General features: G+C 39.1%; 1 protein-coding gene across 1 annotated transcript in view; it reads left to right on the top strand.

Annotated features, from left to right (window-relative positions):
* Nucleotides 1–1732: 1732 nt before the first annotated feature.
* Nucleotides 1733–27507, top strand: part of ASB4 (ankyrin repeat and SOCS box containing 4) — a 53889-nt gene continuing 28114 nt past the window's right edge. The window contains exons 1-2 of the mRNA XM_036247414.1: nucleotides 1733–1919; nucleotides 11773–12072. Of these exons, the coding sequence (XP_036103307.1) occupies nucleotides 1733–1919; nucleotides 11773–12072 (487 nt within the window). The remainder of the gene's footprint in view (nucleotides 1920–11772; nucleotides 12073–27507) is intronic.

Raw genomic sequence — 27507 nt, 5'->3', positions numbered from 1 at the left:
TTTATCCATTTATCCATTTTTTTCAGGACAAAGATTTTATACATTATTAAGCTGAAATTTTATCTTCTTGAAGACTTAAAAATTAAGACTATTAACAAAAGGGTTTAAACATTGAAGAAACAAGCAACACTAAGCTGCATTGTCCAGACAATGGTTGTCACTGGGGGTCAGGTGCATATTTTGATTGGAAGGAGCCATAAAGGGGTTTGGAGTGGACTTAACCTACAGTAGCCCTCGCTTATCCGAAGTCCTGCTTTCCGTGGCTTCACTTACCCACTGCCAGCAGTGCTCTAAAGGCATTAAATGTAAAATTCCAGAAATAAACCATTCATAGGTTTTACAGTGCTCACCGTTCTGAGTGGCGTGCTGAAATGTCCCCCATTTTCCTCTCTTTTTATTTGAAAAAATTTCAAACTTACAGAAAAGCTTAAAGAATAATGTAATGGGCACCCATAGATCCTTCATTAGATTTGCCAACTTTAAACTTTTTGCCAAATTTGCTTTCTCTCTCTGTCTCTATTTACACACTTACACATACACATACACTTATATATGTATATGTGTGTGTGTGTGTATATATATATAATATATATTCATATATTTATATTTCTGAATTATTTATAAAGAAGTTTTAGACATCATGACAATGTATCCCTAATGTATCAGTTAATAATAAGAATATTTGTTTAAATAACCATATACATTTACCACACCTTTAAAAATGAACAATAATTTAGCATCAAGTAATATCTAGGCCATATTCATATTTCCACAATTGTCCCAATAAGGTCTTTTCCAGCTGATTAAAAAAATACACGATTAAGCCCTGGCCAGTATTGCTCAGTGGTTAGAGCGTTGGCCTGCAGTCCAGAGTGACTCGGGTTTGGTTCCCGCTAAGGGCATGTGCCTCGGTTGCAGTTTGTCCCCGGCCTTGGTTGGGTCATGCGGGTGGCAAACACTTGATGTGTCCCTTTCACGTCGATGTTTCTCTCTCTCTCTCTCCCCCTCCCACTCTATCTGAACAAAAAATGGAAAAATGTCCTCTGATGAGGATAAAAAAAAAAATTCAAAAAAAAAAATACATGATTAACTAAAATTCATTCACTCACTGAATTTTTTTGATCTTTAGTCTCCCTTTACCTAAAACAGTCCCCTGCCACCCCCCACTGTACTTTCTTTCATGACAGTGAACATTTTCAAGTCTAAGTCACTTGAAAACCTTCTGTTTGTTTTCAAACATGTGTGGCCATCCTTGATTTTGCAGACTTATATTACAAAATTATTATAGCTTTTCAGAAGCACATGTATCAGCAACTGTAACAAATTTTTATTCGGGGCTATTGGTTAAACAGAGCAAGCTCCAGTTGGACACCAAACGTTTTCACTGAGGGAAAAAGAAGCATTAAGAGCTTTTAAATCTCCCACGATTGCTTTGATCATATAATAGTGACATTTCGTTCTCTGAAATGTATCGTGAGGGTTTTCCTTCATATCGGCATGGTGTATTATTCAAGAATCAGTTAGTATAGAACCAGTTTTAAAAGACTGGGAATTGAAGTGACAGCCAAGAGGGATATTTTGAAGTTTGAAATGATCCCTATATAAATAGAACGGATCAGCATAACTTTGGGATAAAATTAGCCGACAGTTTGTGGGCTCTCCAGCATGTGCCTGTTTGCTTGGTGCCGCTCTCCTGATAAATCACAACAAAGCTGTCCGAGGAAGAGGAAGGATGGACGGTACCGCTCCCCCGGTCACTAAATCTGCAGCTGCCAAGCTGGTTAAGAGAAATTTCCTCGAGGCTCTAAAGTCAAATGACTTCGGAAAATTGAAGGCCATTTTAATCCAAAGGCAAATAGATGTGGACACAGTTTTTGAAGTTGAAGATGAGAATATGGTTTTGGCATCTTATAAACAAGGTAACAATTATAGGTGTAACTGGTAAAATTGATAGAAAATGGATTTTTTTTTCATGCACAGCGTCAGTCACCCACACTCAATCAATAATACTATATTTTCTTTAAGTACTCATTTAAAAAATATTTCTAATTTAATCTTTTCTTTCTTTATAAACTAAATCGCAACATGGGTTGATATATATATTATTATTGTTTTCTTCTTTTTTTTTTTCTTTTTCTATGCTTGTACCTGAAATTTGAAATCCTAGCTGATCATATTTAGTAATGCACTTTTGTTCTATTTCTAACTTTTCTGCTGCTTATAATGACATAGAATAAAGAAAACATCTCTAGATTATGGCTAAAGGGACTGCTCAGATCTAATCCAGATGGTATGACTGGTTTGGGGACCGGCAGATAACTCTCTGTTAACACAGCCACTTAAAAGACATATCATCTCCATGTTCATTTCTATCAACAAGAGGATTTTGACCCCATTTTGAGTTCATGAATGAGTAGGGCTGTGCCTTGATGCACCTTGATGGCTCTCCTCATTTTAATGAGTTTTCAGTTTAGGCAGGAAAGCTGAAACCAGAAGAAAAAGAAAAAACAAAAAGTTAACTTTTCCCCTTGAATAATAGATCAAAATTGCAGCCATACTTAACATGGATTATCTGCCTTCTGAAAAACCAAGGATAACAAAAAATCAGAACTGATTTTTTTTTAATGAAGGGATTTTCCGGAACGCATGCTTCATGAATCAGAAATAAATTAGAAGAGTACAGATTCTGATTTCCCAAATCAGCTAGTTAACAGGGGAACTCGAGGAGCAAGGCCATCTGGTGAGCGGACTGCAAACACACACCATGTTCAACATCACTTCTGTTTAAACAAAATAGATGATAAGGTCGCGCGTGTGGCATTTAGACAGAGACAGCAATTATTTTTTCATGCTTAAAATACTTTCCATTCATATATAAATCATCAGCACCATCCATTTTCAGCAACTAATGCTAAGGGTATGCATTTCTACATTAATTTGCTATACTCTGATTGTGAGTTCTGAAAGTTAGAATGGTTGAGGCCACTTACTGTGTTTATCATTTTCACTTGAAGGCTTTATAATCGATTAACCCTGCTATTTGAACTGGAAGATAAAGAAGATGTGTGTTTTTCAAAAAGTAGCTGATAGGGGGTTCTGTTAAAAAGAAAGAGTAGGTTACTTTCATCACATGGATTTATTCAGTGAAAGTTGGTCTAAATGCTCAATACATGTTTAAGTGTGTGTTTTTTTTTAAACTTATAATTTGGGTCTAAATCAGTGGGTAATCGGTTTGACCCTGGGCTGTGGAGACCTGGCTTTTCTTACCTCCTCAGCACGCGAAGGTTCTGAGGTTGTGAGAAAGGCAATTTTAGGGACAGACTCCCAGTGGTGTCATCACCCCTGAATGAGCAGAAAATGCATTTTAAATTCTTTCTGTCCATATGAGCCAACTCCTAGGGTCCTCATTGAGCTACATTTTCATTCGTGTTAATGGGTGTTTTCCTAGTGTTAGGACTATGGGCTGTGGCTTTCAATTAGGGAGACAGCAAATTACACCCTCTGGAAAAGGAGGGGAGCAGTTCCGTTTTTATACATGCCAGGTGGATGTGTGCACAGAAATAATAGGATTTATGCTCATATCTTCAGGGTTGATGCAGGAATTTGCATGTGTCGGTGTGTGAGTGTACCCCTACACCATGTGTGTATATAGAGAAATAGGCTTACTGTCTGTTTAATATGAATATGGGTATCAGAATGTCTCTTCAGTCTAAAACCTGAATTAAAGCCTCATTTTTCTTCAAAGTTTCCTCAAATTTTTTTTACATGTCTTCCAGCCTAATTATCAAATCTTTTGATATTTCAGTCAGTGTGGAAGTGATAAATAGAATCCCAGTTGCTAACCAAGCAAAACAGACCCAAGTGGTTATATCAGTTTCTTAAAGTCACAGAGGAATTCCTAGGGAACAGCTGAGCAGGCTACACTTGTTGGTTAGTTAGTTAGCTAGTTAGTTAGCTAGTTAGCTAGGGTGCGTTAATTCCTTTCTGAATAATTCTAATGAGATTTTGTGTGTGTGTGTGACCTTGAAGAGTATGTAGCTGGATTAAATTTTGTGAGATTTTATTAAATCACAGCAGACTTCTTAGATGTTGAATTGTCACGCATTAGTTTTTTATTTTTTAAAAGCACTTTGGAAATCTCTATGCAGACAAGTGTACAAATCATAAGAGTGCAACTTGATTAATTTTCACAAAATCAACACACCTATATAACCAGCCTCCAGATGAGGAAACAGAACATTACTTATTTACTTTTAAAGTGTGAAAATCTTCCTTAATAACCAAGACAATGTATAAAACCTATAACAGACACCATGCTACTTTTCCATTTGCTTGTGTAATTAGTAATATAGTCTATATTCAACATTTGATTGTCCTGCGGAAAATCAACAGTGGCACACAATGAATCCCAAACCATTTTTATTTCTTTTAGGACTTATCATAACACTTTTCACAGGATTTCTAGGAGTTACCACATTTTCCCCCTGAAGATAGTATGTCTAAGCCAGTATGAAGGGTAGGTTATGATTTTTGGAAAGGCAACTCAGAATTCTATTGGCAAATAAATCATTTGGGATCTAAATGTTGTTCCCTCCAATCCGCAATCTCATTGGTACAGCAGTAATCAAAAGTTGAGCTTCCAAGAAAATACAGAACAAAGCATCTGAAAGTTTTCTTCTGCTCCCCAGCTCATTGAGTAGCTTCTCTTTCCCTTGTGATTGAGAACAGATTTAGAAGCCGGCTTCCTGAGCTCAGGTTCAAACTGTGGGTCGTACCTAGCCCCAGCACCTGATAATGAGTCTTAAAATTAGATCTTGTTTTATTGTTTTAAGTTATTTTAAACTTCGTAATCCAGTCTTCAGATAAAGTCCTGTTTTATTCATTTAAAACACTTCTCTCACACGTTGTAAAGCAAACACGGAAAACCTGTTGGTTGGCATTTGAGATATCTCCTAGAGAGTGGCAGAGATATGGGGTCACAACAGCAAAATAAGTCAGCAAAATTAGTCTACCAGACGACCACTTTAAAATTGGAATGATGAGAAGAAAAGTTAAACAACCAACTTCTTAACTGCTAAATGCAACAAATAGATAAATAGCCCAGGGACGACAAAAAGGTACATTTTACTATATGCCAAAAACGCAGTATTGAGAGCGAAAGCAGGGTCTCTCAGAAAACTCAAAGCTGTTCAGACGGGGTCTGAGAACAGGGGAAATGTGAACAACCGTAAAACTGTTTCCAGAGGTTTCTCCAACTACACATCTCCATCCTCCTTCAGATGGATGAGTCTTGGTTTATTAATGATCTGGGCAGCATATCACACTTATCTCTTTGGGATGAAATTCCCTAGTCAACAAGTTTAATCAGAATCCTTTTATTAACCAGTGTAATGCATTTAAATACTTTGTTTATGGTCACAGCCCAGGTTCTTGGGTCAGTAGTGATATTTTTAATTGAAATAACCAGTGAATGATTTCACTGGAAAACTTTCTGGCAGGTATTGTATCTACTTTACTAAGTAGCAACTGCCATCCAAATGTCTTAAACACTGTTATTTCCACTCTCTTAATGAATAATCTCTTTTTCACCTAATTTTCCTCTTTGCCAGAAATTCGCTCCTCTGCTCTATTACCATATTAGGGTTCTTATTATTCCTTGCTGTTTAAATTAGTCTCTTTTTAATTTTATATGTCAAGCTTACCTTTTTCTCTCTCTCCTGGGAAAACTCTGAGACGTATCCTGAAACGCTTAGCTATGAACAAATAGGCAAGAATTGTGCTTCGGTATCTAATCCTGCAGGACTGTGTAAATACAGGGACACAGTCAGAGCAAATGTCTGCTAATCCAGCCACGAGCAGTGTGTGTAACCTTTGGCTGCAACAGCAGAGGCCTCCAGGGTGTGGGTTCCTGGACTCAGATAATGTGTTAGCTGGTAATGGCTGCAGAGCTCAGCCTTGGCAAAATTGGGTTCACCAGAGGTGTGTGCATCCCCCAAACGCTGGAGCTGATCAACTCCCCTTCCCAGGGGTGGCGCAAACGCTCCGCTCCTTGCTGGGTTTCCTGAGCCGGGGCTTTCTACTCAGCGACTCAGGCAGCTCCCTTCGGTTTCCGATTAGGTTAAACACACACAGGATTAGTCTGGACATTTTTGTAAGGGTCACACTTCTTAAGTTCCTTTAGAACTTTCACCTATGGTCCAGCTGGTGTGGTTCAGTGGTTGAGCATTGACCCATGCACCAAAAGGTCACCAGTTCAATTCCTGGTCGGGACACATGCCCAGGTTGTGGGCCTGATCCCCAGTAGGGAGAATGCAGGGGGTGGCCAATCGATGTTCTCTCTCATTGATGTTTCTATCTCCTTCTCCCTCTCACTTTCTCTTTCTCTAAAATCAATAAAGGAAAAAAAAAAAAGAACTTTCACTTACAAATATGTGGGTTTGGAAGTGAACGGGATTGTCACCCCAAGATTTTGGTGAGACCAGAGTTTGAGTTGAACTCTGTCTAGTAGTTACACAAACATGGGTACTTTATGCTACTTACTCTGTATAAGATATTATCCTATTTGTAAAGAGGAGGCTTTGTCACGATCCTCTCTAAATCCTATGCATGCTGATATCTCTGATGATACGAAGGGAAATCATATACACAGATAAGGTGTCACAGATAATCTAGGGAAAGGTAAAAAGTAACTAGATATTCTAAACCCACATGGACTGGAGAGTTCTCTGGGGATTTTTGCATAGGAGAAAGAATCCGTGTTCTCTTCTCGGTCAGGCTCATTGCTCAAGCAGAGTTCCCTTGTGAGGAGCCCTCACTGCACACGCTACAGACCTAGGGCCGGTGGGTATGTGGTTGACCTTTGGGGGAGGCAGCAGCTTCTTCACCCCCCAAGGGCTTTGTTTCTAGGTGCTGCTCCACCCCTGTCCTTTGTGGAGTCCGAGCACCTAATTGAACAGGCATCTGCTAAAAATAAATCACATGCCAGGTTCTGAAGCCCTGGGACGAGTCTGCTGTGGAAACAAGGGAGAGAGTGAAAGATGAAGCTGCCCGACTAACATCCTTCTGTTGTGCTGTGACTGTTGGTGATCATACTTTGGAGGACAAATTCAGATCTCTTGACATATCAGCATGGGCACAAGTATGTTACTAAGCACTGCGTGGCCGGGGTTGTGTGCAGATGCCTTTGCCTCGGGGTTGGCCCTCAGGGAGGGTGGCCGTGGTGGAGATGTTGCTCATCTCCTCACCTCGTACACAGTGACCTGTGGCCTCAGCCTCATTTTAAGGTGGTGACTGTATGTGGGCAACCTCTTTGCTATGGCTGCAGACTCTGTAGCTGGCTTTCCTGCTGTGCTCAGTGTTGAATTATCCAGATCCCCCCCCGCCCCCCCCCGCCACACACACACACGTACACACACCACTGCCAAAGTTCTGCAGCTCAGCTTCAGGAGCTACACTTCAGGAGGCCCTGGTGGTCTCCACCGGCCTGTCCTCTTCTGCATTCAGCAACCTAGGGGCATCGGCGAAGGTGTCAATTGCCACCCACTACCTACATCCCCATTTGGAGAGGTGCACTATTCCATGCATGGGGTCGGCTGAATTCCATGACCGAAGGCTGTTTCAGCCCAATTTTCCAGTTAATTATCATTATTATTATTATTATCCTCACCCGAGGACATTTTTGTATTTATCTTCAGATAGAGTGGAGGGAGAGCGGGAGGGAGAGAAGGGGGAGAGAGAGAGAGAGAGAGAGAGAGAGAGAGAGAGCCCTGGCCAGTTTGGCTCAGTGGTTAGAGCATCGGCCCGTGGACCAGAGAGGCCTGGGTTCGGTTCCCACTAAGGGCACCCTGTTAGGGACCTGTGGGTGGCAGCCAGTCTATGTGTCTCTCACACATCGATGTTTCTCTCTCTCTCTTCCTCCCTCTCTCCCTCCTGCTCTATGTGAAGATAAATGCAAAAATGTCCTCAGGTGAGGATAAAAAATAAAATTAAAAGAAGAGAGAGAGAGAGAAACTTCGATGTGAGAGAGACACATCGACTGGTTACCACCCACATGACCCCAGCCGGGGCCGGGAATGGTCCGTGGGCTGACACTCTAACCTCTGAGCCAAACCGGCCAGGGCAATTTGCTAGTTAATTATTTTAGGAGAGGAAGATGAAACTGACCGAAAGGCCAAGGATGACTGATTCATGTAATAAATGGGCAGGGCAGATTCTCGAGGTGCTCTTGGGAATTTAAGAGGAAGGAAAAATCAACAAATACATTTCCATATCAGAGATGTGACATTATAGATGAATCTGGGATCCTCTTTCCTTCCTTGTGATTTGTGAAGAAGGCTTGGTGCTAAACCTATTCTGCTTGCACAGAGACAAAGATCGATGGAAACCCTGCATTGCAGATACCCCGAGTCCATTAGCTTGGATGGAGGCAGGAGGCTTATGGCTCTAGCAGGCTGAAAAGTGGCAGTTTTCTCATCTGGAAAATGAAAGACTTGGACTGGATAATCTTCCCTCTAGCGCTAACATTCTGTGTGTCTTTGATTTTACATCAAAATGGTGTTTTCTTAATCAGCTCTCTGCTGCTTCCTTTCTGAGATCATTTTTCTTCCGATTGCAGAAGCAGGCATGAATTTCCAATCAGTGACTGCACAGAGCTGTTTAATCTTTGCTGCTAATCGGCAGGCAAAACACATCCTGGGTTTCAGGTCTGGAACCAGCTTCTTTCCAACACAGAAAAGACTGCTTCTGCAAATTGCTTGTTGAGGCAGCTTGAGTATTAAAATGACTGAGTATTAATGTGAAGTGTGATTCATTCAGTATCAAAAGTAAGATGCATACCACATAGCTTAACAACTCCGTTTGGAACACAGATTCAATGTAAATAGTTATATAAAGATGTATAAATGGATATATACATATATTGTGTGTTCATATTTATTTACACACACACACACACACACACACACACACACACACACACACACACACATTGCAGGCACAGGGTTGGTACTCTCCAGCCCAGGCTACCTGTGATACGATCTGTTTCTGCCACGAAAAGTCCATATCATCCAATGCTTTCCCTTCTCAGTGTCTATAATCTCAAATTAGTATCTTAGAATTTAATTCTATTTGTTGAATACAGAATTCAGATAATCCCGAGGGTCATGCTTTCAACCATCATCAGTTCTTTAGATCTTAGTGTAAATTAACTTTGGATTTCTTTGTAAAAAGCAGATTTAGATAATGGGAGAGTTGGGAAGAAAAAACAAAATGGTGCTAGAATTCTGATGGGATGAAAAAGGAATTACAGTGTGTGTGTGTGTGTGTGTGTGTGTAATTCGAAGATGAGCTGCAGAAAATAAGCTTCGGTTTGGGCTCATTCATTCCCTCAAGATTAATGAGCATTGTGCATGACCCTATAAATGGCCTCTTTAAGCTAAATTATTTTTCCCCTCTGGACAGGGGGACAATAGTTTATTTTAATTTTACTTAAAAAAATAATAGTGCATGCATAAGGTACTACATTAAAAAGCTCAAAGGAGGCATTGAAGGACAAAGAAATCTACGGCCTTGTCCCCCACCCCCGGTTCTTGGAGGCCACCAGTAACCAGCCTCTCGTTCTAGGAGTTTATAAATATATTCGCATATGATAGCACACCATGCACACTGTTCAGCTTCTTGCTTCTCTCCCTCAATAACATGTCTTGAGATTTTTTCTATACCAGTACACACAGAACTACCCCCTTCATTGTAATGGCTCTGCAGTATTCAATTGCATGGATGGATCACAATTTATATACTGTCCCCTATTTTTGTTGCTGTTGTTGTTAAGGCTCACCTGAGGATGTTGTCCATTGATTTTTAGATAGAGTGAAAGGGTGGAGCAGGGAGCGGAGAGAGAGAGAAACATCGATGTGAGAGAGACACATCGATTGGTTGCCTGACAGGGCCCTTCAGTCCGAGGGCCGACACCCTAACTGCTGAGCCAAACTGGCCAGGGCCACAGTCTCCTGCTGATGAAGACTGAGGTTGTTTGTAATCTTTAGCCATCAAGAACAATGCATAGTGTAGTGCATGTTCTTGTTATAGGCCAGGTTGCCAGGATTCATGACTCCTGGGAACTTCATCCCCTTCAATAAAAATGGTGTTCCTGGGAGCTGTGCACGACAGTGGCCTGTATAGGGCATTTCACATACGAGAGGTTATACTTGTAGGATAAATACCAGGAGGAGCACCTATATAGTGTTCTTCACCTAAATGAGGAATTTGTAACACCTGATCCCCAGGCTCACTTTTAATGTGGTCATCATCCTCTGAGTGCCCCCCAGATGTTCACCATTGGTACCCAGAAGTATTCACAATATTCTAGATTTATTCTGACCTCATCTAGTCAGTCAAGAATACAACTTTACTTCTCTTGTTGTGGGCCCAGCACGTTCATTAGTGTAGCCTAAGAGTGTATTAACTTTCTGGCAGTTCCAGCCCACTGTTGGCTCATTTTGAGATTCCCGTCAACGCAAATCCCCAGGTCTCCTCTCGAATAAGTTGCCATTAAACCATATTCTGCTTACCTTGTAGGTGTAGAGTGGAATTTTTATAACCTAGAAGCAAACCTTCATCCATGTTGAAATGTATTTTGTTGTTTCAGACCTGGACTCTCTTCTATGCTGTTGAGCTATCTCTGCATCTTCCTCTTGCCATCAGTTTCACCTTTCTGGACCTATTTTCCATTCCCCACTCACAGTGAGCTTAATGCCATGGCTCTAGGTATTGACACTGAAAGGAGGTTTATAAAGTGATTTTTCTTATAGCTTGTCAAATATGGCAATAGTTGGAGACTTAGATAAAAAGGACTAGCCCAGTGTTTAGAATTCAGAGGGAAAAAAGGGAGAGAGAGTGACAGAGAGAGAGAGAGAGAGAGAGAGAGAGAGAGATTTCCAACAAATTATCTAAGATCTCAGTTCTAGGAACAACTATTATTCTCCTGACCAATTAATTTGTATATAGCCTGTGGTCATAGATAATTGTGTAACATATGTCATTCTGTTTATTTTCTACTAGGAAGTTCAAAGGCAAATTTGCAGTGCAGGTCTTGTACACTAGATATGGTGTGTATGTTGTGTACCTACCTGAACTCTTTATTTTCCTACCTTATTATTTTTTTATTGGCCCTTATTTTCTAGATTATTAAAAAGTTTTGCATAAAATTTTTGAGTTGCCTTAAATTCTTCTTTGGAAAAGGTATTGTGTAAATTGACAAATGGGCAAATAAAAGCTTGGTGTAACAAATTTTGTAAAGGCATCAGATGCATCACACCTTAGACTGACAACAATAGTAACAACTAGAGGGAAAAGAACTGTGATGGAATAAAAATTTTAAGCTTGTAACTAATAGCTTTGGCATCCTTCAAGACAATGATTGGGATTTTTAAAAATTCTTAAGTATGAGTCTTATGTAACTCACCATATAAAATAAAATGCAACCACATAAATGAAAGTCTCAAACTCAAAGGCCTGGGAGAGCCGTGGAGGTAAAGTAAGTAAAGGAACAAGATAATAGAACCCAGTAGAGACAGGAAGAACACAGAACACCTGTCCCACTTAGAACATTGAAATATGACATTAACTAAGCATTTGTAGACCTGTTAGCTACTACTTTACAATTACCCCTAATATTAAAAATGTGACCAAAGTAAAATACTCTGTAAAAATCCTCTCAAAACATAGAGAAGTCCTAGGCCAAGAAGCTAAACTTTCTTTCCTTTTCTTTTTCAGGTTATTGGTTGCCCAGTTATAAATTAAAGTCTTCTTGGGCAACAGGCCTGCACCTCTCTGTCTTGTTTGGTCACGTAGAATGTCTTCTGGTGCTACTGGACCACAATGCTACAATCAACTGTAGACCCAATGGGAAAACTCCTCTTCACGTAGCTTGTGAAATGGCCAACTTGGATTGCGTTAAGATCCTTTGTGACCATGGAGCAAAGCTCAATTGCTACTCCTTAAGTGGACACACAGCTTTACACTTTTGTACAACGCCAAGCTCCATACTCTGTGCCAAGCAACTGGTTTGGAGAGGTAAGACTTTCTGGGAGGCTGACATTGTCCTCTATTTGCACATTCATGGTTTTGAAACTTGGTAATCTTTGCTTATCTCAGACAATGTAGTATGTATCTTCATGCATTAAGCCTAATTCAGGGGGCCCTAAATATACATACACAGATAGATAGATATGCTATGTTATGTTATGTTGGCCCAGGTCATTCAGTGATGATCTCACTGAACTCTTATTATTATTTCTTTAATTGTAGGAGGCTTGTTAATTTACACATGCAACAAGTATTTATTTAGCTCCTATGATGTATAAGGTAATGTACTAAGTAAGTGAAAAAGAAAAAATAGTGTCTGCCTTCAAGGAACATATATTCTAGTAGGTGAGATAAATGCTAACAAAATAAATTCATAAATATAAAACTATAAACTGGGAAAGGAGTAAAACAGGCACTGTAAAAGAGAATGTCATGCATAAACTATTACAAAATGTATAAGACTTTTCTAAAGATATGATATGTAAGCTGAACCTTTACGATGAGAAGCAGCAAGCCATTAAAAAGAGGATCCAAGAAGCAGAAGAGTCTAGGTCTAGAAAATAACATGTGCAAAGTTTCTAGGAAAGCAAAAAACTTGGAATAGTCAACAAATAGAAAAAGGCCAGCGAGGCCGGAGTGTCACGGTTGTGGGTTGGGGGTGGGAGGACAAGAAGGTAGAGAGCAGTATCGCAGGTGGATGTGTTAGACTATATATCACCTGCTAGCGGCCAAGGTATGGTGTTTAGAAATGGAGCCACTGAAAAGTTTTAAGCAAGAAAACAGCATGGTTTAATTTTCACATTCTGGAGTTATGTGGAAATTGGGTTGGAAGAGGCCAAGAATGGAAGCTGGGAGACCATCATGGAAGCTATTGCAATGGTGTGGTTGAGAAGGGCTGGTGACGAACACTAAGGGCAAAGTTGGATAGGAAGATTAGAAGATGAGTTCACCATGTGATTTAGAAGCAGAATTGATGTAATTTAGAGATGAACTGGAAATGGGTTGGGGGTGGTGATGAAGAAAAAGGAAATTGCAAGTATAATTGTGGGATTCTGGCTTCAGAGAATGGGTGGATAGCGATGCCATTCTAAGAGGAGAAACTTGAATAAGCATGTTTGTAGGGAAGAGCTTTATATCTGTGTTTTTAAAGTTAATTTTACAGGAGTATAAATTACACACAGTAAAATTCACAGTTTTTGAGAAACATGTAGTCATGAAAACATCACCACAATCATCTCAAAAAATTTTCTGATGCCTTTGTAGTTAATTCCCTCGACTCTTACCACCACTCTCAGCTACCACCGATGTTTTCTGTTCCTATGGTTTTGTCTTTTTCAGAATGCCATATAGATTAAATTACACAATATGTAGCCTTTTGAGTCTTTTTTCTTCCAGTTACCATAATGCATTTGAGATTCTTCCATGTGGTTGAACTGACCAGTAAATTAGACCTTTTTTTACTGAGTAGAATCTTCTGATGTGGAGTTCACACAGTTTATTCACTTCCAAGTAGAGGGGCATTTGGATTGCTTCTAGTTCGGGGCCATTTTGGAAAAAAAGCTGATATAAACATTTGCATACAGGTTCTTGATGTGGACATGTTTTCACTTCTTTTGGGTAAATACCTAGGAGCGGGATGATGGTTCATATGGTAAATTTATAAGAAACTGCCAAACTGTTCTTCAAAGTGGCTTACCATTTTCCATCCCCACCAGCGATGTATGAGAGTTCCGATTGCTCTCCATCCTTACCAGAGCTTGGAATGTCAGATTAAAAAAGAAATCATCTTACTCATTCTAATAGGCATATAATAATATCTCATTATGAGTTTAATTTAAATTTCTCTAATGACCAAGAATGTTTTGATACATTTATTTGCCAGCTATATATATATTCACTTTGGTGAAATGTCTGTTCATATCTTTAGCTCCATTTAAAAAAAAAAAATTATTATTCTTAGTATTGACTTACAAGAGCTATTTATATATTTTGGATACTAGCCCTGTATCAAATATGTGGTTTACAAATATTTAAATTCATTTTTTACTTCATTTTTTCTAACATTGTTTTTAAAAGAACAAAAGTGTTTAATTTTGATCAATTCAACTGATCAATTTTAACCTTTTATGTTTTGTGCTTTTTGTTTTCTAGTTAAAAAATCTTTGACTAACCCAAATAACAAATATTTTCTCCTATTTTTTCTTCTTGAAGTTTTAAAATTTTAGGTTTCACTTTTAGACTATTCTTTCATCATTGAATTGCTTTTTATCTTTGTAAAAAATCCATTTGCCCTGGCTGGGTATCTCAGTGGTTAGAGCATCCTCCTAATATGCCAAGGTTGCCAGTTTGATACCCGATCAGGACACATATGGGAATCAACCAATGAATGCATTGATAGGTGAAACAACAAATTTCTCCCTCCCTCTCTCTCTCTCATCAATAGATAAATTAAAGAAAAAATCAATTTGTCAAATATGGTCAATATGTATGGGTCCATTGATTGCTATAGATTTATATTAATTCTCAAAATCACTTCTAATCTAGGAGTGAATCTTCCCAGATTAGTTTCAAACAAGAGAAGTTTCAGTTCTCTTTGAGACGTCAAAATGAATAAGTCAAAGAGGCACTTGACATAAAAATAATAATTTCAGAAAAGAGCTCTGGACTAAAACTGTAAATTTAAGAATTGTTGGCCTATAGATTATATTTGAAGCTAAAGAAATCAATGAAATCACCTAGATAAATAGTGTAGAGAGAGAAAAAAAGAACCTAGGACCAAACCCTGATAAATTCTTATATTTACATATTAACAGAATGGAAAGGAGCCAAGAAATGATAGTAGAAGGGATTGATAAGTGCAACTGGAGAAAATCAAAGAATATTTTGGCATCTCAGGAACTAAGAAAGAGGTAGTGCAAGAAGGAGAGAGTGGTCAGCTGCACTGATAGCTACTGAGAGGTTTAATTAGATGCTCATTAGATTAAGTGACAGAGTTATCACTGACAAAAATAGTTTTGGTGGGTATTAAAGCCAGATTAGGGTGATATAAGGTGTAAATAAGAGGTTAGAAACAAGAGATGGCATATGTTAATAATTGTTAAAAGAAGCTTGGCTGCAAAAGTGAGCATAAGAAAAACATGATTGCCCTGGCCGGTGTGGCTCAGTTGGATGGAGCATCATACTGTACACCAAAAGGTTGCGGGTTCGTTTCCCAGTCAGGGCACATACCCAGGCTGTGGGTTCAATCCCCACTCAGGGTGCGTGCAGGAGAAAACCAATCGATGTTTCTCACTTTCAAGTTTCTCTCTCTCTTTCTCCCCCTTCCTCTCTCTAAAATAAAATAATAATTTAAAAAATGAATAGCATGATTACTGGCGGTGTCACAGGAGAGTATTATCTGAAGTTGGAGATAAAAGGAAATGTTTGTATGCTGAAGGAAATGGTTTATAGAAAGAAAGCAGTCGAAGATGCATGAGACAAGAAAACTGAAAGGTCCGAATCTTAGAGAAGTTGAGACAGAATGAAATCCAGAGCCCATAAGACACATGCTCAATTTTAACAGATGTGCTAAAGTAAAAGGTGACTTTAAATGCCAGAGCATTTATAGATTTGATGACAGAGTTCCCCCTTAATAATGTATGAAACCAAGTCATCAGCCATAAATGATAGCATGAAGGTGAAAATTTGATGATAGAGGGGAAGGCATGGCAAGGTCATGGGGAAAGGATGGGAAAACAATGGAAGGGTTCCATGGTCTTCTCGACCTGTGAGAATTAAGGAGAAAAAGTCAGCCCAGCTTATTCTCCTTGCCCACCCTGGGAGGAAGGGCCTAGTGCAGAGACACCTGGAGAAGGGTAGGCATCATCATTTGGAACTTATCCACCTTACTGCATGTGTCCATCGCCACCTTTCACACTTACTTACAGATTTATTTTTAGTTTAGGTTTTAATTAATGAATTTAAACTTCTAAGGTTTTTTTATTTTTAGATAGTTAATAATTATATATAATATTTATATACTAAAAATATTTAATAATAATATATTTGTTGACTTTTTATATTGATGCCTTCCTTAATCACAGGCTGAGAGAGAGCTGCCAACCTTTTCACTCCTCAGATTTGTTACCACACACCTTTCCTGAGGACACAGTCCTTTCCCATCTTCTTTATCCCTGTTCACAGGGAAGTCTACCTGGAGATGAGAAGGATTAGGCTGATAACAATCAAAGACAAAGAATGGAATTCCATAAAGATACACTTACTCTGCCCGACTGGTGTGGCTCAGTGGGTGAGTGTTGACCCATACACCAAGAGCTTACAGGTTCAATTCCTGGTCAGGACATATGCCCAGGTTGTGGGCCCAATCCCCAGTGGGGGGCATGCAGGAGAAGGCCAATCGATGTTCTCTCTCATTGTGGTTTCTATTTCTCTCTCCCTCTCCCTTCCTCTCTCTCTAAAACCAATGAAAAAAAATTAAAATAAAAAAAGATACACTTACTCTTTAGAGCAATAGCATCAAAGGCCAAAGCCATAATGAGATGAAAGATAAGTTAGATGAAGCAAAAACATTCAATGTCTGTGTGGCAAACAGATCATAAAATTAAAAGGCCATTATAAAATGGGAAAATATTTCAGACTATATGGCAAAGAGCTCATATCCTTATTACATGAAGAAAACTTAAAGTAAGGAGGTTAACAACTAAGAAATTTTTAAAAGAGAGGAAAAAAGACAGAGAGAGAGAGAGAGAGAGAAGAGAGAACCAAGAACAGGCACCTGTATTTCAGGGGGGGAAATGCTAAATTAAGATGACAATGATTGCCTGCATTGATAATCAGTAAAATGTCAATTAAAGTAACAATTAGATGATTTTATTGTTTCTTTTTACATTAAAAAAGATACAAAAGGTGATGATATGTATGTTGACTAACTCATGGAATAGTGCTTTTACACACCCCTAGTGGACTGTGAATGCGTAGAATGGGAGGGCACTATCAAAATCTTAAAACCTCTTTAACTCAGAAAGTTAGATACTGGGATTAGATACTAATCTGAGACTCTGGCTCAGGGCTTTTGATTATGTAGGACCTCAAATTCAGACTGTGGATGTTATCATCAAACTAGGTTATACACTGAGTTAAGGAGGTAAATGATGAGCAACCAAGAAGACATTTATCATGTGACAGACTTGTGCTTGGTCACATGATCTATAGTACACTAAAAATGGAGACATTTTCCTAATTCTGTAAAAGCATTCAAAATAGTGTATAGTGCATTTTATTTTATATTTTTTGCATTAGAAGGTTTGATTGGTTAAAGTATACATTTAAAATGTGCCATATTTGAAAATGTGTATATTGGCATTTATTATTTTTTAATATACTTAGAGTCTCAAAAAATTGATTTCTTTCTGCCCTCAGAAAGTCATTTATAGTACTGAAAAACTAAACAATATTTGCATATCTAATAGAAAAATCTGAGCTGTATTACCTCCACACCACACAGACATTAAAAATGAGTTTGTCCAAGAATGCTCACTGACATGAAACAATTTTTTAAAAAAAGAAGTTTATAGGAGAGTATAAACTGAATAAACTTATTTTTTAATTATATATGATTATGCATATTGAAAAATAATATCTAAATTATCGCAGTCAAACTTTGTATCATAGTTAATGGTTCAAGGTAGCATAGCAACTTGAAAGAGAAGATATTAATTTAGATCTTTACTCCTAGGATAATAAAAGTTTTTGTTAAAGAGCGGTACCAGCTGGTGTGGCTCAGTGGTTGAGCATCGACCCATGCACTAAGAGGTTGCCAGTTTGATTCCCGGTCAGGGCACATGCCCAGGTTGTGGGCTGGTCCCCACTGGGGGGCGATCGATGTTCTCTCTCATCGATGTTTCTCTCTCTCTCTCCCTCTCCCTTCTTCTCTCTCTAAAATTAATTTTTTAAAAAGTATATATATATTAAGAGTGGTACCTGGCAAACATTTCAAAAATGTCTGTGAATCAGATAACTGGGGAAAATTGTACACATTTTATGAATAGATACATAGAGAAAAGGAGAATGTACATGTTTGAAGCTGAGTCTGCGGGTCGGGAAACTCTAGAAGGCTGGGAGCATCTTACATCCTTCCTTTTGCATTTTTACGTCTTCAGCCTGAGCTTGGCACATTGGAAATACTTTGAATGGTCTGGGAATGGCTCCAGGAGCCCTGAGCACATGGGTGGGAATGAATGCCATCTAATAAATGGAAACTGTTATTTCATGGTTAATGAAATGCTGCTGATGGTCCGTTTTACCCTCTCAGTCTCGGGAGATTGCTGAGGGCTGGACTTTCTCTGGGATTATGTGGTAGGCGCTGTGCGGAGAAGTCACACACATCACTTCGTGGCTGGACAGGGAGACTTGAGACAGCCTACAGACAAGAAAAATAAGTCAGGCTAGCATTCAACCCGGGACCAGAGAAGTCCATTAGAGGAAAACCCAATGCCATGGCAACTGAAAACCAATGTAATTTCATTTGCTATTTAATGGGCTCTTTGTGGAAAAGTGCTCTTTGTGGCAACAGCTAATTGAGGCCAAAAAATTGCATGCAATTTTCTCTTAAAGGATTTTTCTCTATTTTTTTCCATGTTGCGGAGCCTGCTTTGTCCACATGCGGGATTTTTGTCTGCTAATTTTCTGTTGGCCTTTCTACTTAGTGCCCCCCATCTCCTGGCCTTTGTTTCCTTTGGTATTAGTATAATAGTGTTCATCAGTGGAGAGGGCTTATTTACCTCAATGAAAATGTCCTCTCCGTGAATCCTGCATTTTCCTACGAATAAAGAGTCGGGTCAGGTTTAGCTGCCTGAAAAGCAGCATATTATTTCTACCTATTTCCTTTTGCCAGAGGAAAATAAAAGCTGCTTGCTTTACTCTGCATGAAGCAAATCCTGACAGTTGGAGGAAAATCAGTTACTGCAGGAAAGCTGCAAGAATTCAAATGTTTCCTAGCAGAACGTAGCATGAGGGCAAAGTAAAAGAGACCGTGCCTTTTAAAAGACTGTCCCCTGCTTCCTGGTGGGACAGGGGCACAAATTAGAAAAGTCCTATTCAATAGTACAAACTTAGTGAGGCAAGATGTCACTGGACTTCTACGTTAGTCAAGAAATCGATATGCTGGCTTAACAGACACCTGTCCCACCAGCCCGTCACCTCCCATCTCTCCACGTGTTACACATCATAATAGCTCAAACCTGACCATCCTAGTCATTTGCAGACAACTTGGGGATGTTTTCCCCATTTGCTTGACTGTTAGTGCCACCTGTACAATAGGAATTTAATATTGTCTTCAAATTGATATCACTTACTAAGTTGCAGTTTAAAGGAAACTTTACATCACTGTACAGATTAATTTATCACTATAAAAGTATGGCAAAATCCTTGGCCATACAGAGAAAGTAATGGTAACAGTAAATAATAAGCAAATTCTTGACCGCCATCTACCCAGAGACCCTATTCTCTTGGATGGCAGAGAAAGATTCTAAAAAGCCTTGTGTTCTGGTTGCTGATGCTTCTAGAAGCATCACCTCCAATGATTCCGCTGTGAATGAGTGAAAGTGCAGTTCTTTTAAAGGCCACCTCTTTTTAAAAAAAATTTTGGGCATATAACACTTTTTATAATATACAGTCATATTTAATAGTCCCTCCCCAGTGGTCCCAATAATGCCATTTACATCTGTTATGTTTTTGTTTTGTTTTTTTCCATCCAGGATCACAGAGAGTTGTGTCTCCTCAGCCACCTTTAATTCCACACAGTTCCCTGGTCTTTTTTAAAATTAATTAATTTATTTATTTTTGCTACAGATGTTTCTCTATCCCCCCCATTGACATCCTCCTCCTAATCCCCCGCCCTGCCCCCAGCATTAGTGTCTATGTCCTTGTTTACACAAGCATGTGTAAAAGTTCTTGGTTTATCTCTTTCCTCCCCCCACATCCACCTCTTCTGAGGTTTGTTCCATGTCTTTTTTTTCTTCCATGACACTGATATTTCTAATAGTCCAGGCCATTTTGTTTTCCAAAACGTCCTTTAATTTGGATTTGCCTGATTATTTTCTCATTGTCACATTCAAGTTAAATATTCTTGGCGGGAATACCACATAGGTGATATTCCTAAAGAACTTAGTTCCTTGAATTTTAGGAGTTTAATTAAGATGTGTATTAACATTAAGTATTGTATAACACATTTTGTGGAATAAAGTATCTTTCCAATTTCCAGATCCAGTACCTTGTACAGTTCAGGGAAATGCTTTGTATTTTATCATTAAGTCTGTATCGTTTTATTAGTTGGCTCCACTAGATCACCTGTGTCTGTCTGTCATATCCATGAACTCTCTCTAGTTGTGTTGTTGTTGGTTTTTTTCTTCTGTATACACTGTGCTCCACCTACTCAGGCACAAGGCACCACAGTCTAGGAAAGAATGTTCCACATAAACTCATAGCTCACTTTGGGAACCACTGGCTTAAGCAATACTTTGCAAAGTCGATGGTCTACTTACAGTGAACTTTTAGAAGCCTTCCCTTTAGAATCAGAAGTGAGACTAGTTTGCTGCACTTACCACATTTTTTCCAGCTCTGTCCTGGAGGTTCTCGCCAACCAAAAAAGAGAAAAATAAATCACATGTATGAAGATGGGAAAGCAGGAAGTAATGCTGTCGTTATTTCACACACTACATTTGTCTACATAAAAAACAAACAAAAACAAAACCAAGTAACTCTAGGGGTAAACAGTTAGAATTTGTAGATGAGTTCAGCAGAAGTACTGCATTTGAGATCAATATACAAAAATCAATTGCATTTTTTTTATACCAGAAACAAGCAGCAAGAAATTATAATGCAAGAAAAGATAAATGTATAGTACCACTGAAACTTAAGGGGCCCAGAAAATACATGCAGCAAAAGGGTGGAAAAAATATACAAATTGATTAAAAGACATTAAGAAGATACTATATGCAAAGTTTATTATGAAAAATGTAGTTCTTGATTACTCCCTCCTCAGAAGCAATCAGTTTCACTTATTTTAGCTGATGAGTCCGATATTTATCTCCATATTGCTAAATAAATACCATTTCTTTATGCATAAAATTAAAAAGAATAAGTAACAACATAAGCAGTTTTCTGATGATTTATTGAGTCATTATAATGAAAGGTGAAGATATGGTGCCTCTTCCTTCTTCCACCCACCCCACCTGCCCCCATACAGGCACTTTTCCTGTCCTCCATTCTCACGACTAGTTATGTTATACCTGTGATGCTTGTACTAAACTAGGATGCCTTTTCCTTCTTTGTACAGCATTTTTTCCACAGAGTTTATTGTCTTTTTGTCCCTTTAATTTTCTTTTTTTTAAATTTTATTTTATTTTTAAATTAATTAATTTATTTTTGTTACAGATGTTTCTCCTTTTCCCCCCATTGATTCCCCTCTCCCCCCTTCCCACCCTGTCCCCAGCTTTGTTGTCCATGTCCACTGTTTATGCATACATGCATATAAGTTCTGTGGTTTATCTTTCCCCCACCACCCCCTCTTCTGGGGCTTGTCAGTCTGTACCCCACTTCCACGTCTCTGGGACTACCCCATTCCTCAGACTGTTATGTTCATTATAGTCCACAAATAAGTGAGATCACATGATACTTGTCTTTCTCTAAGGTTGCCAATAGTTTCAATCTTTTCCAAAAATATTTTAATTTAACAATTATCTTATTAGTTTACTTTCTTGCAAAAGTCCCTCTGGAACCCTCAGACCTGCTCCAACCATGGGAACTCCATTCCCCATTAACCTGGAGACCCCCTTTGCCTCTTGGCCATGTGCATTTCCTGTTTCCTGGATCATGGTCCTCTTGTATCTTGCTTTGTTGCCTGTTTGGGTTTCATGCCTCACCTTTCTGAGAAAATTTGCAAGATAATACACATGCCCCAGAAGGCATTGATTCTACCCTGCCTTGATATAGAATTCTAGAGTGGTAATCATTTTCCTTTAGAATGAGGAAGGCATTGCTCCATTGCCTGACAGTTTTTAGTACTGTTGCTGAAATGTCAGAAGCCATTTTATTTCCTCATCTTCTCTAAGTGACCTATTATTATCTTCTCCTGAGATGGAGAGTGGGGGCAGGGGTGTAGAATTTGAATTTTGTCTTTGGTGTTCTGAAAATTCAACGACGATCTGCCTTGGTGGGCTTATTTGCATCCATTGTACTGAGTCCTTTCATTCCCAAAATGTGCATCTCTATCAGTTCTGATAAATGTTCCTGAAGTACAGGGTGAGGCAAAAGTAGGTTTATAGTTATAAGTATGTGAAACAGAATATATTCTTGTATTATTATTTACTCATTCTTGTATTATTTTCCATATGAACAACTGTAAACCTACATTTGCCCCATCCTGCATTTACTGCACAAATTCTTTTCTTCTGTTTTCTGTATGCACTCTTCCTTAAATTGCTATTATTTAAATATTGTTCCCTTGGACTGTTGCTCTAATTACTTTATATTGACTTTCCTGTCTTATGTTTCTTTATTTTTATGCTTTACTTTTTGAGAAATTTACTCCAGATTATTTTTCTCTGTTTTTCATTGTCTCTGTCTACCATCTAAGAGATTCTTAGATGTTTTATAATCCTTGCTTGTCTGCTGATATTTAAGACTGAATGACTAAAAACTGATTTGGAAGCTAGGTGTAAGGGTGGAGTTAGCTGACTGTTAGGTTCACTTTTGGGATGTGGCTTGGACCTTTCATCTGAAAATCCCTGACATAGTATCATTAGATCTTCTTTCTTATGCCGGTAAGATTCTCCAAAGAAAACTCTATCAGCCTTCTTCCTGAAGGGTCAAGGCCTGATTTCAGTATTCTAGGTGCTGATTTGGGGAAAGGGGTTGGGAATGCAAATACAGCGTAAATGCTTTCTCGAATTCTCTACCCTCCCCTCTTGATTGAGTTAACTTTTACTCCTACTTGAGGCCTTAGTCCAGACATCAGTTTCGAAGATCGGTCTTCCTGAATTCCCTTGAACCAAGGTAGTTCCCTATGTTACTCTGTATTCTCATAGCATGTTGCGCTTTTTCTTTGTTTAACTCTTTGATTTCTTTCCTCCCTCACTAAACTATACATTTCATGAGAGCAGATTCTTCTCAGCATAATCCAGTGCATAGCACATATTGGTTATTGATTGTTGAATTTTTTTTTAATTGAATGTTCAATTAAGAACAAATGCTAGAGTTAGGGAGGAGAGTGTGGTTGAACCAGAGCAATTGCATCACCCTTACTAAAAAAATGACTCTGAGTTTATGGTCTATTCACTCATTGCTTCTTTTCTCTTATAAAGTCTATGTCAGGAAGAAGGGAAACATCAGAAGGGCCAAATACTACTGAGACATCAGTGAGCTGAGAGTTTAAAAGTCTCCATAGGATTTAGTGACGTGGAAGGGCTTTAGCTGAATGATGGATACAGAAATCAAAATGGAAGGGATGGATAACTAGAAAGGAGGTTGTCCATAGGGTGAAGAAGCCTTTAAACAGTGTTTGTGAAGAGGAGGCAAGAAGGTAGGCAGATGAAGAGGAAAATGGGCCTGTGAAATTTTTTCTTTTAATGACAGAAACTTGAGCATTAAAAAAAATCGGCAAAATTCACAAGTGAAGACAGAAGGGAAGGATCACTTATGGTGGGAGGATTCTGAGAAGTTTGGGAAATTAGATCTACATCCAGGTAGGGGGATTGGCTCTAGAGAGGAGAACACCTGTTCTGGTGTAGTTCAAGGCAAAAAAAATAAGAGGAAAGGGTGGGAGTTGATATATGTGGTAGTAAGGCTTGAAGAAGTTTCCATCTGAAAGGTGTTGTCTATGTAAAATGAGATCTGAGAGTGAAGAGAGAGGAAAAGGGATCCAAGGATTGAGGAGTGAAAAAAGTTTGAGATCATTATTATTGAGACTAAGGGAATAAGTTAGACAGAGAAACAGTGGATCGCTCAACCCAGTGGAGTTTTTGTATTGGGCTTTATGGGGCTACCAGACCTGTACAGATGGCTCCCCACCTGTAGTGTAATATTTGCCGCACGGCTCCAGCCGCATAGAACCGGGTAGGTGCTATGAAGACTTGGAGATAGTTTAAGGTTTTGGCAAAAGAGTGACTGAAATAATGGAATATGGAACTAAGCTGGATAGGGAGGGAAGGAAAGGAAAGTACATCTAATGGACAAAGAGGGCACAGAGAAGGGTTCTAATGAAACCAAGACGCGAAGATGGGCAGTTAGGGTCGGAGAATCGAAGACGGGAATTTGTCATTTCTGGAGACTGATCAACTGAAGGTAATGACTCAGTCCAGGTATGACTGGGTGGGAGTTACCAGGTGAGAGAGGAGGAGAAAGTCTCTGGAGAAAACCAGATTCAGACATTGAGAGACCAGGGCATTGGGTCGTCATCTGTGTGGTCAAAGTCACCTAGAATTTGTGTGGAGAGGCATAATGTGCCAACATCTTTAGAAACTGATGGGGAGACAAATGTATTCAGGAAGGACAGCAGGTGGTACAGATGAAAGAGCAGAGCCCCAAAGAAGCAAGGATGTTCTTTTTATTTTTAGTTTTTCCAAGACTATTAGAAAATAATTGGAGGCAGCAATGGGGAGTCAAATATATGAAAAAGAACACCCAGCTATATACCTCAGGCCAGACTTAGGCATCCTGCATCCATTCTTTGAGCTTGGAACAAGGCAAAGCTAGTTTGGTTGCCATGGTGATGAACGCCCTATCTCTAGGCTCATTAATCCTGTGTTCCAAACTAAGCACTTAGCGATAGCTTCTGAATAAATGCAACAAAGCTCTGCATACTGAAAAGGGCATATTCATGTTAAGCAGGGAAAACGGTTTTCAATTTCATTCATTAAACTTGAGTAAATAATTTAATATCTTTGTGCATCAGTCCTCTAGCTAATGAATAAGGATAAATGCTTAATGGAAAATCTAGCCTAATAAAGTTAACAGCATCAGCTTTCTATACAAAGAAAATTGATGTTGCTCGTGTATATGCATATGAAGGGAAAATGGGAAGGAAAATAATGTATATTAAGCATCTAGGATGTGGAATGTCAGGCACTTTGAAATAAAATGTCTCATTTAATCCTTGCAACAACCATGTGAGGTGCATATTATTCTCTTTGTTTTATAGATGAATCAAAAGCTCAGAGATGTTAAATAAGGCCCCAGTTCACACAACTGGTGGGATTCAAACAGGCCCTATTCCATGTGGTATGAGTCCATCACGGTCTGACTGTGTTTTGCTGAATATTGTATACTGCTTATCCTTCTGGGATGTTTTGCTCATTAAAAACTAGGAGAGCCCTGGCAGGTTTGGCTCAGCGGTTGGAGTGTCGGCTTGCGGACCAGAGAGTCCCGAGTTCGGTTCCCGCTAGGGGCACCTACCAAAAACAAAAAATTAGGAGAAAAGTTTGTGTTAAGTTGAGAGTGCCTATAAAAAAAAAAAAGAAGCTTAAATTCTGTATTAGAATTTCATGAGCTTAAAAATTTCACTAGCATAAAATGTTTTTAAAGGTTTTTCTTGAAAAAAAAAATTATGAGACTTCTGGGTATATTAGAGGTGTGTTTAATTAAAAGATGTGAAGAACTGTCAATGCTTCTCCCAAAACAGCCCCTCCAAAGCAATTGTTTATCCCACTTCCCCATTTCCTAGTACATAGAAGATTAGGTGCTGCAAAGCAGACCCCTACACAGAAGCTGATCTTTTCCTTCTAAGTATAATGTCTTTTAGGGGGTGGGGGTCCTGGATTTGATGCAACAGGGCGTGCTAAGTGATTGAAAAAGATATATTAAAAATCTGTTCATTAATTTTTCTTAAAATTAAACTCTTTAATTAAAAGCAACACTTTGGTCAGTTTCTCATTTCTACCCTTAATAATGTGATATAGCAAAGGTTAAAATAAATAGAAGCAAGAAGTGCAAGTAAAATATCACTGACACTAACCTTGGCTGCTAACAATTTTCAAAAAATATTTTTTCTTTATTGATTTTAGAGAAAGAGGAAGGGAGAGGGAGAGAGAGAGAGAGAGAGAAACATCAATGAACATCGATTGGCTGCCTCCTGCATGGTCCCCACTGGGGATCAGGCCCACAACCTGGGCATGTGCCCTGATGGGGAATCGAACCAGCGACCTCCTGGTGCATGGGTCGATGCTCAACCAGTGAGCCATACTGGCCAGACAATTGCTAACAGTTTTTGAAAAATCTAAATACTAATCATTTTAGTCTCACTTACATGACTATCCCAGGTCTGTTGTGTTAAGTGTGGGTTGCTTACTGCTGCCCAGAGGATTCCCAAGTGCTCCTCCAGAGGGAGTGTTAATTACAGCCTTCTCTCCCCTTGTTAGTATTCTAGGCTTCCTTCCCCCACTGGCTCTCCCTATTTTAAACTGTGTGACTTGTTTAAAGGCCATATACGACTTGTGCTGTGACTTTTCAGCCTGGGCGTGTTATCCTTGCTTTCTAAATAGAAGTCTCTGAAACCAGAAATTGAAGGATGAAATTTCCTTGGGCTCCTTCTCCTTCTCCGTCTCCGTCTCCGTCTCCTTTTACAAGTCCCTTCCTAATTTGTTTCTTACTTAGAGGAGCCTAGATCTTATTATCCTCTGAAAATTTTAAACACCATTTAGCAAAAGATAACAGGTTTATAAACAGAAATGCAAGTGTTTTCTTTGTCATCACCATAAGTAATAAACACTTTTATTTTATTATTATTTTAAATGTTTTATTGATTTTTTAGAGAGAGAGAGAGATAAACCATTGATGTGAAAGAGATACATAGATCAACTGCCTCCTGCATGCCCCCTACTGGGGATCGAGCCCACAACCTGGGCATGTGCCCTGACCAGGAATCAAACCAGGACCTCTCAGTCCATGGGATGACGCTCAATCCACTGAGCCACATCGGTCAGGCAGTAATAAACAAGGAGACTCACAGGCCCAGATTTGGAGGTAAAATGGGTAAGTCAAACAAGAGCCACACCCCCATCTCAGTTTTCCATTAAGCAAACCCAGAAAATACACAAATAAGGGAGCTGGCCAAAGCACTAGAATTGGAGACTAAACATCAAGCATAACCCAGCTTCCTGAAGTTTCTACTAATTAGAAAAATAATGGGAACAGAAGCAGAGAGGACCCTCTCTTTTCTGAGATAAAAGATCTCACTAGCAGTCAGAAGAGGTATTGCCCACCCCACTGAGAGCCACAGAGGGCTAACTACTACTCGGGAGGCCCAGAGCCTGCTTCGCCTTTGTTGCCAGCAGCCTTAGAAGCCCCTGCAGCCAGCAGTCAGACACACGCTAATTAAGAAGGCAGCACCAACCAAAGAACTGAGTAGTAAAGGCAAAAAGAAAATTCACT

Source organism: Molossus molossus, unplaced genomic scaffold (assembly GCF_014108415.1).
Source record: "Molossus molossus isolate mMolMol1 unplaced genomic scaffold, mMolMol1.p scaffold_m16_p_7, whole genome shotgun sequence".
Lineage (NCBI taxonomy): Eukaryota > Metazoa > Chordata > Mammalia > Chiroptera > Molossidae > Molossus > Molossus molossus.
This window is presented reverse-complemented; position numbering and strand designations above follow the sequence as displayed.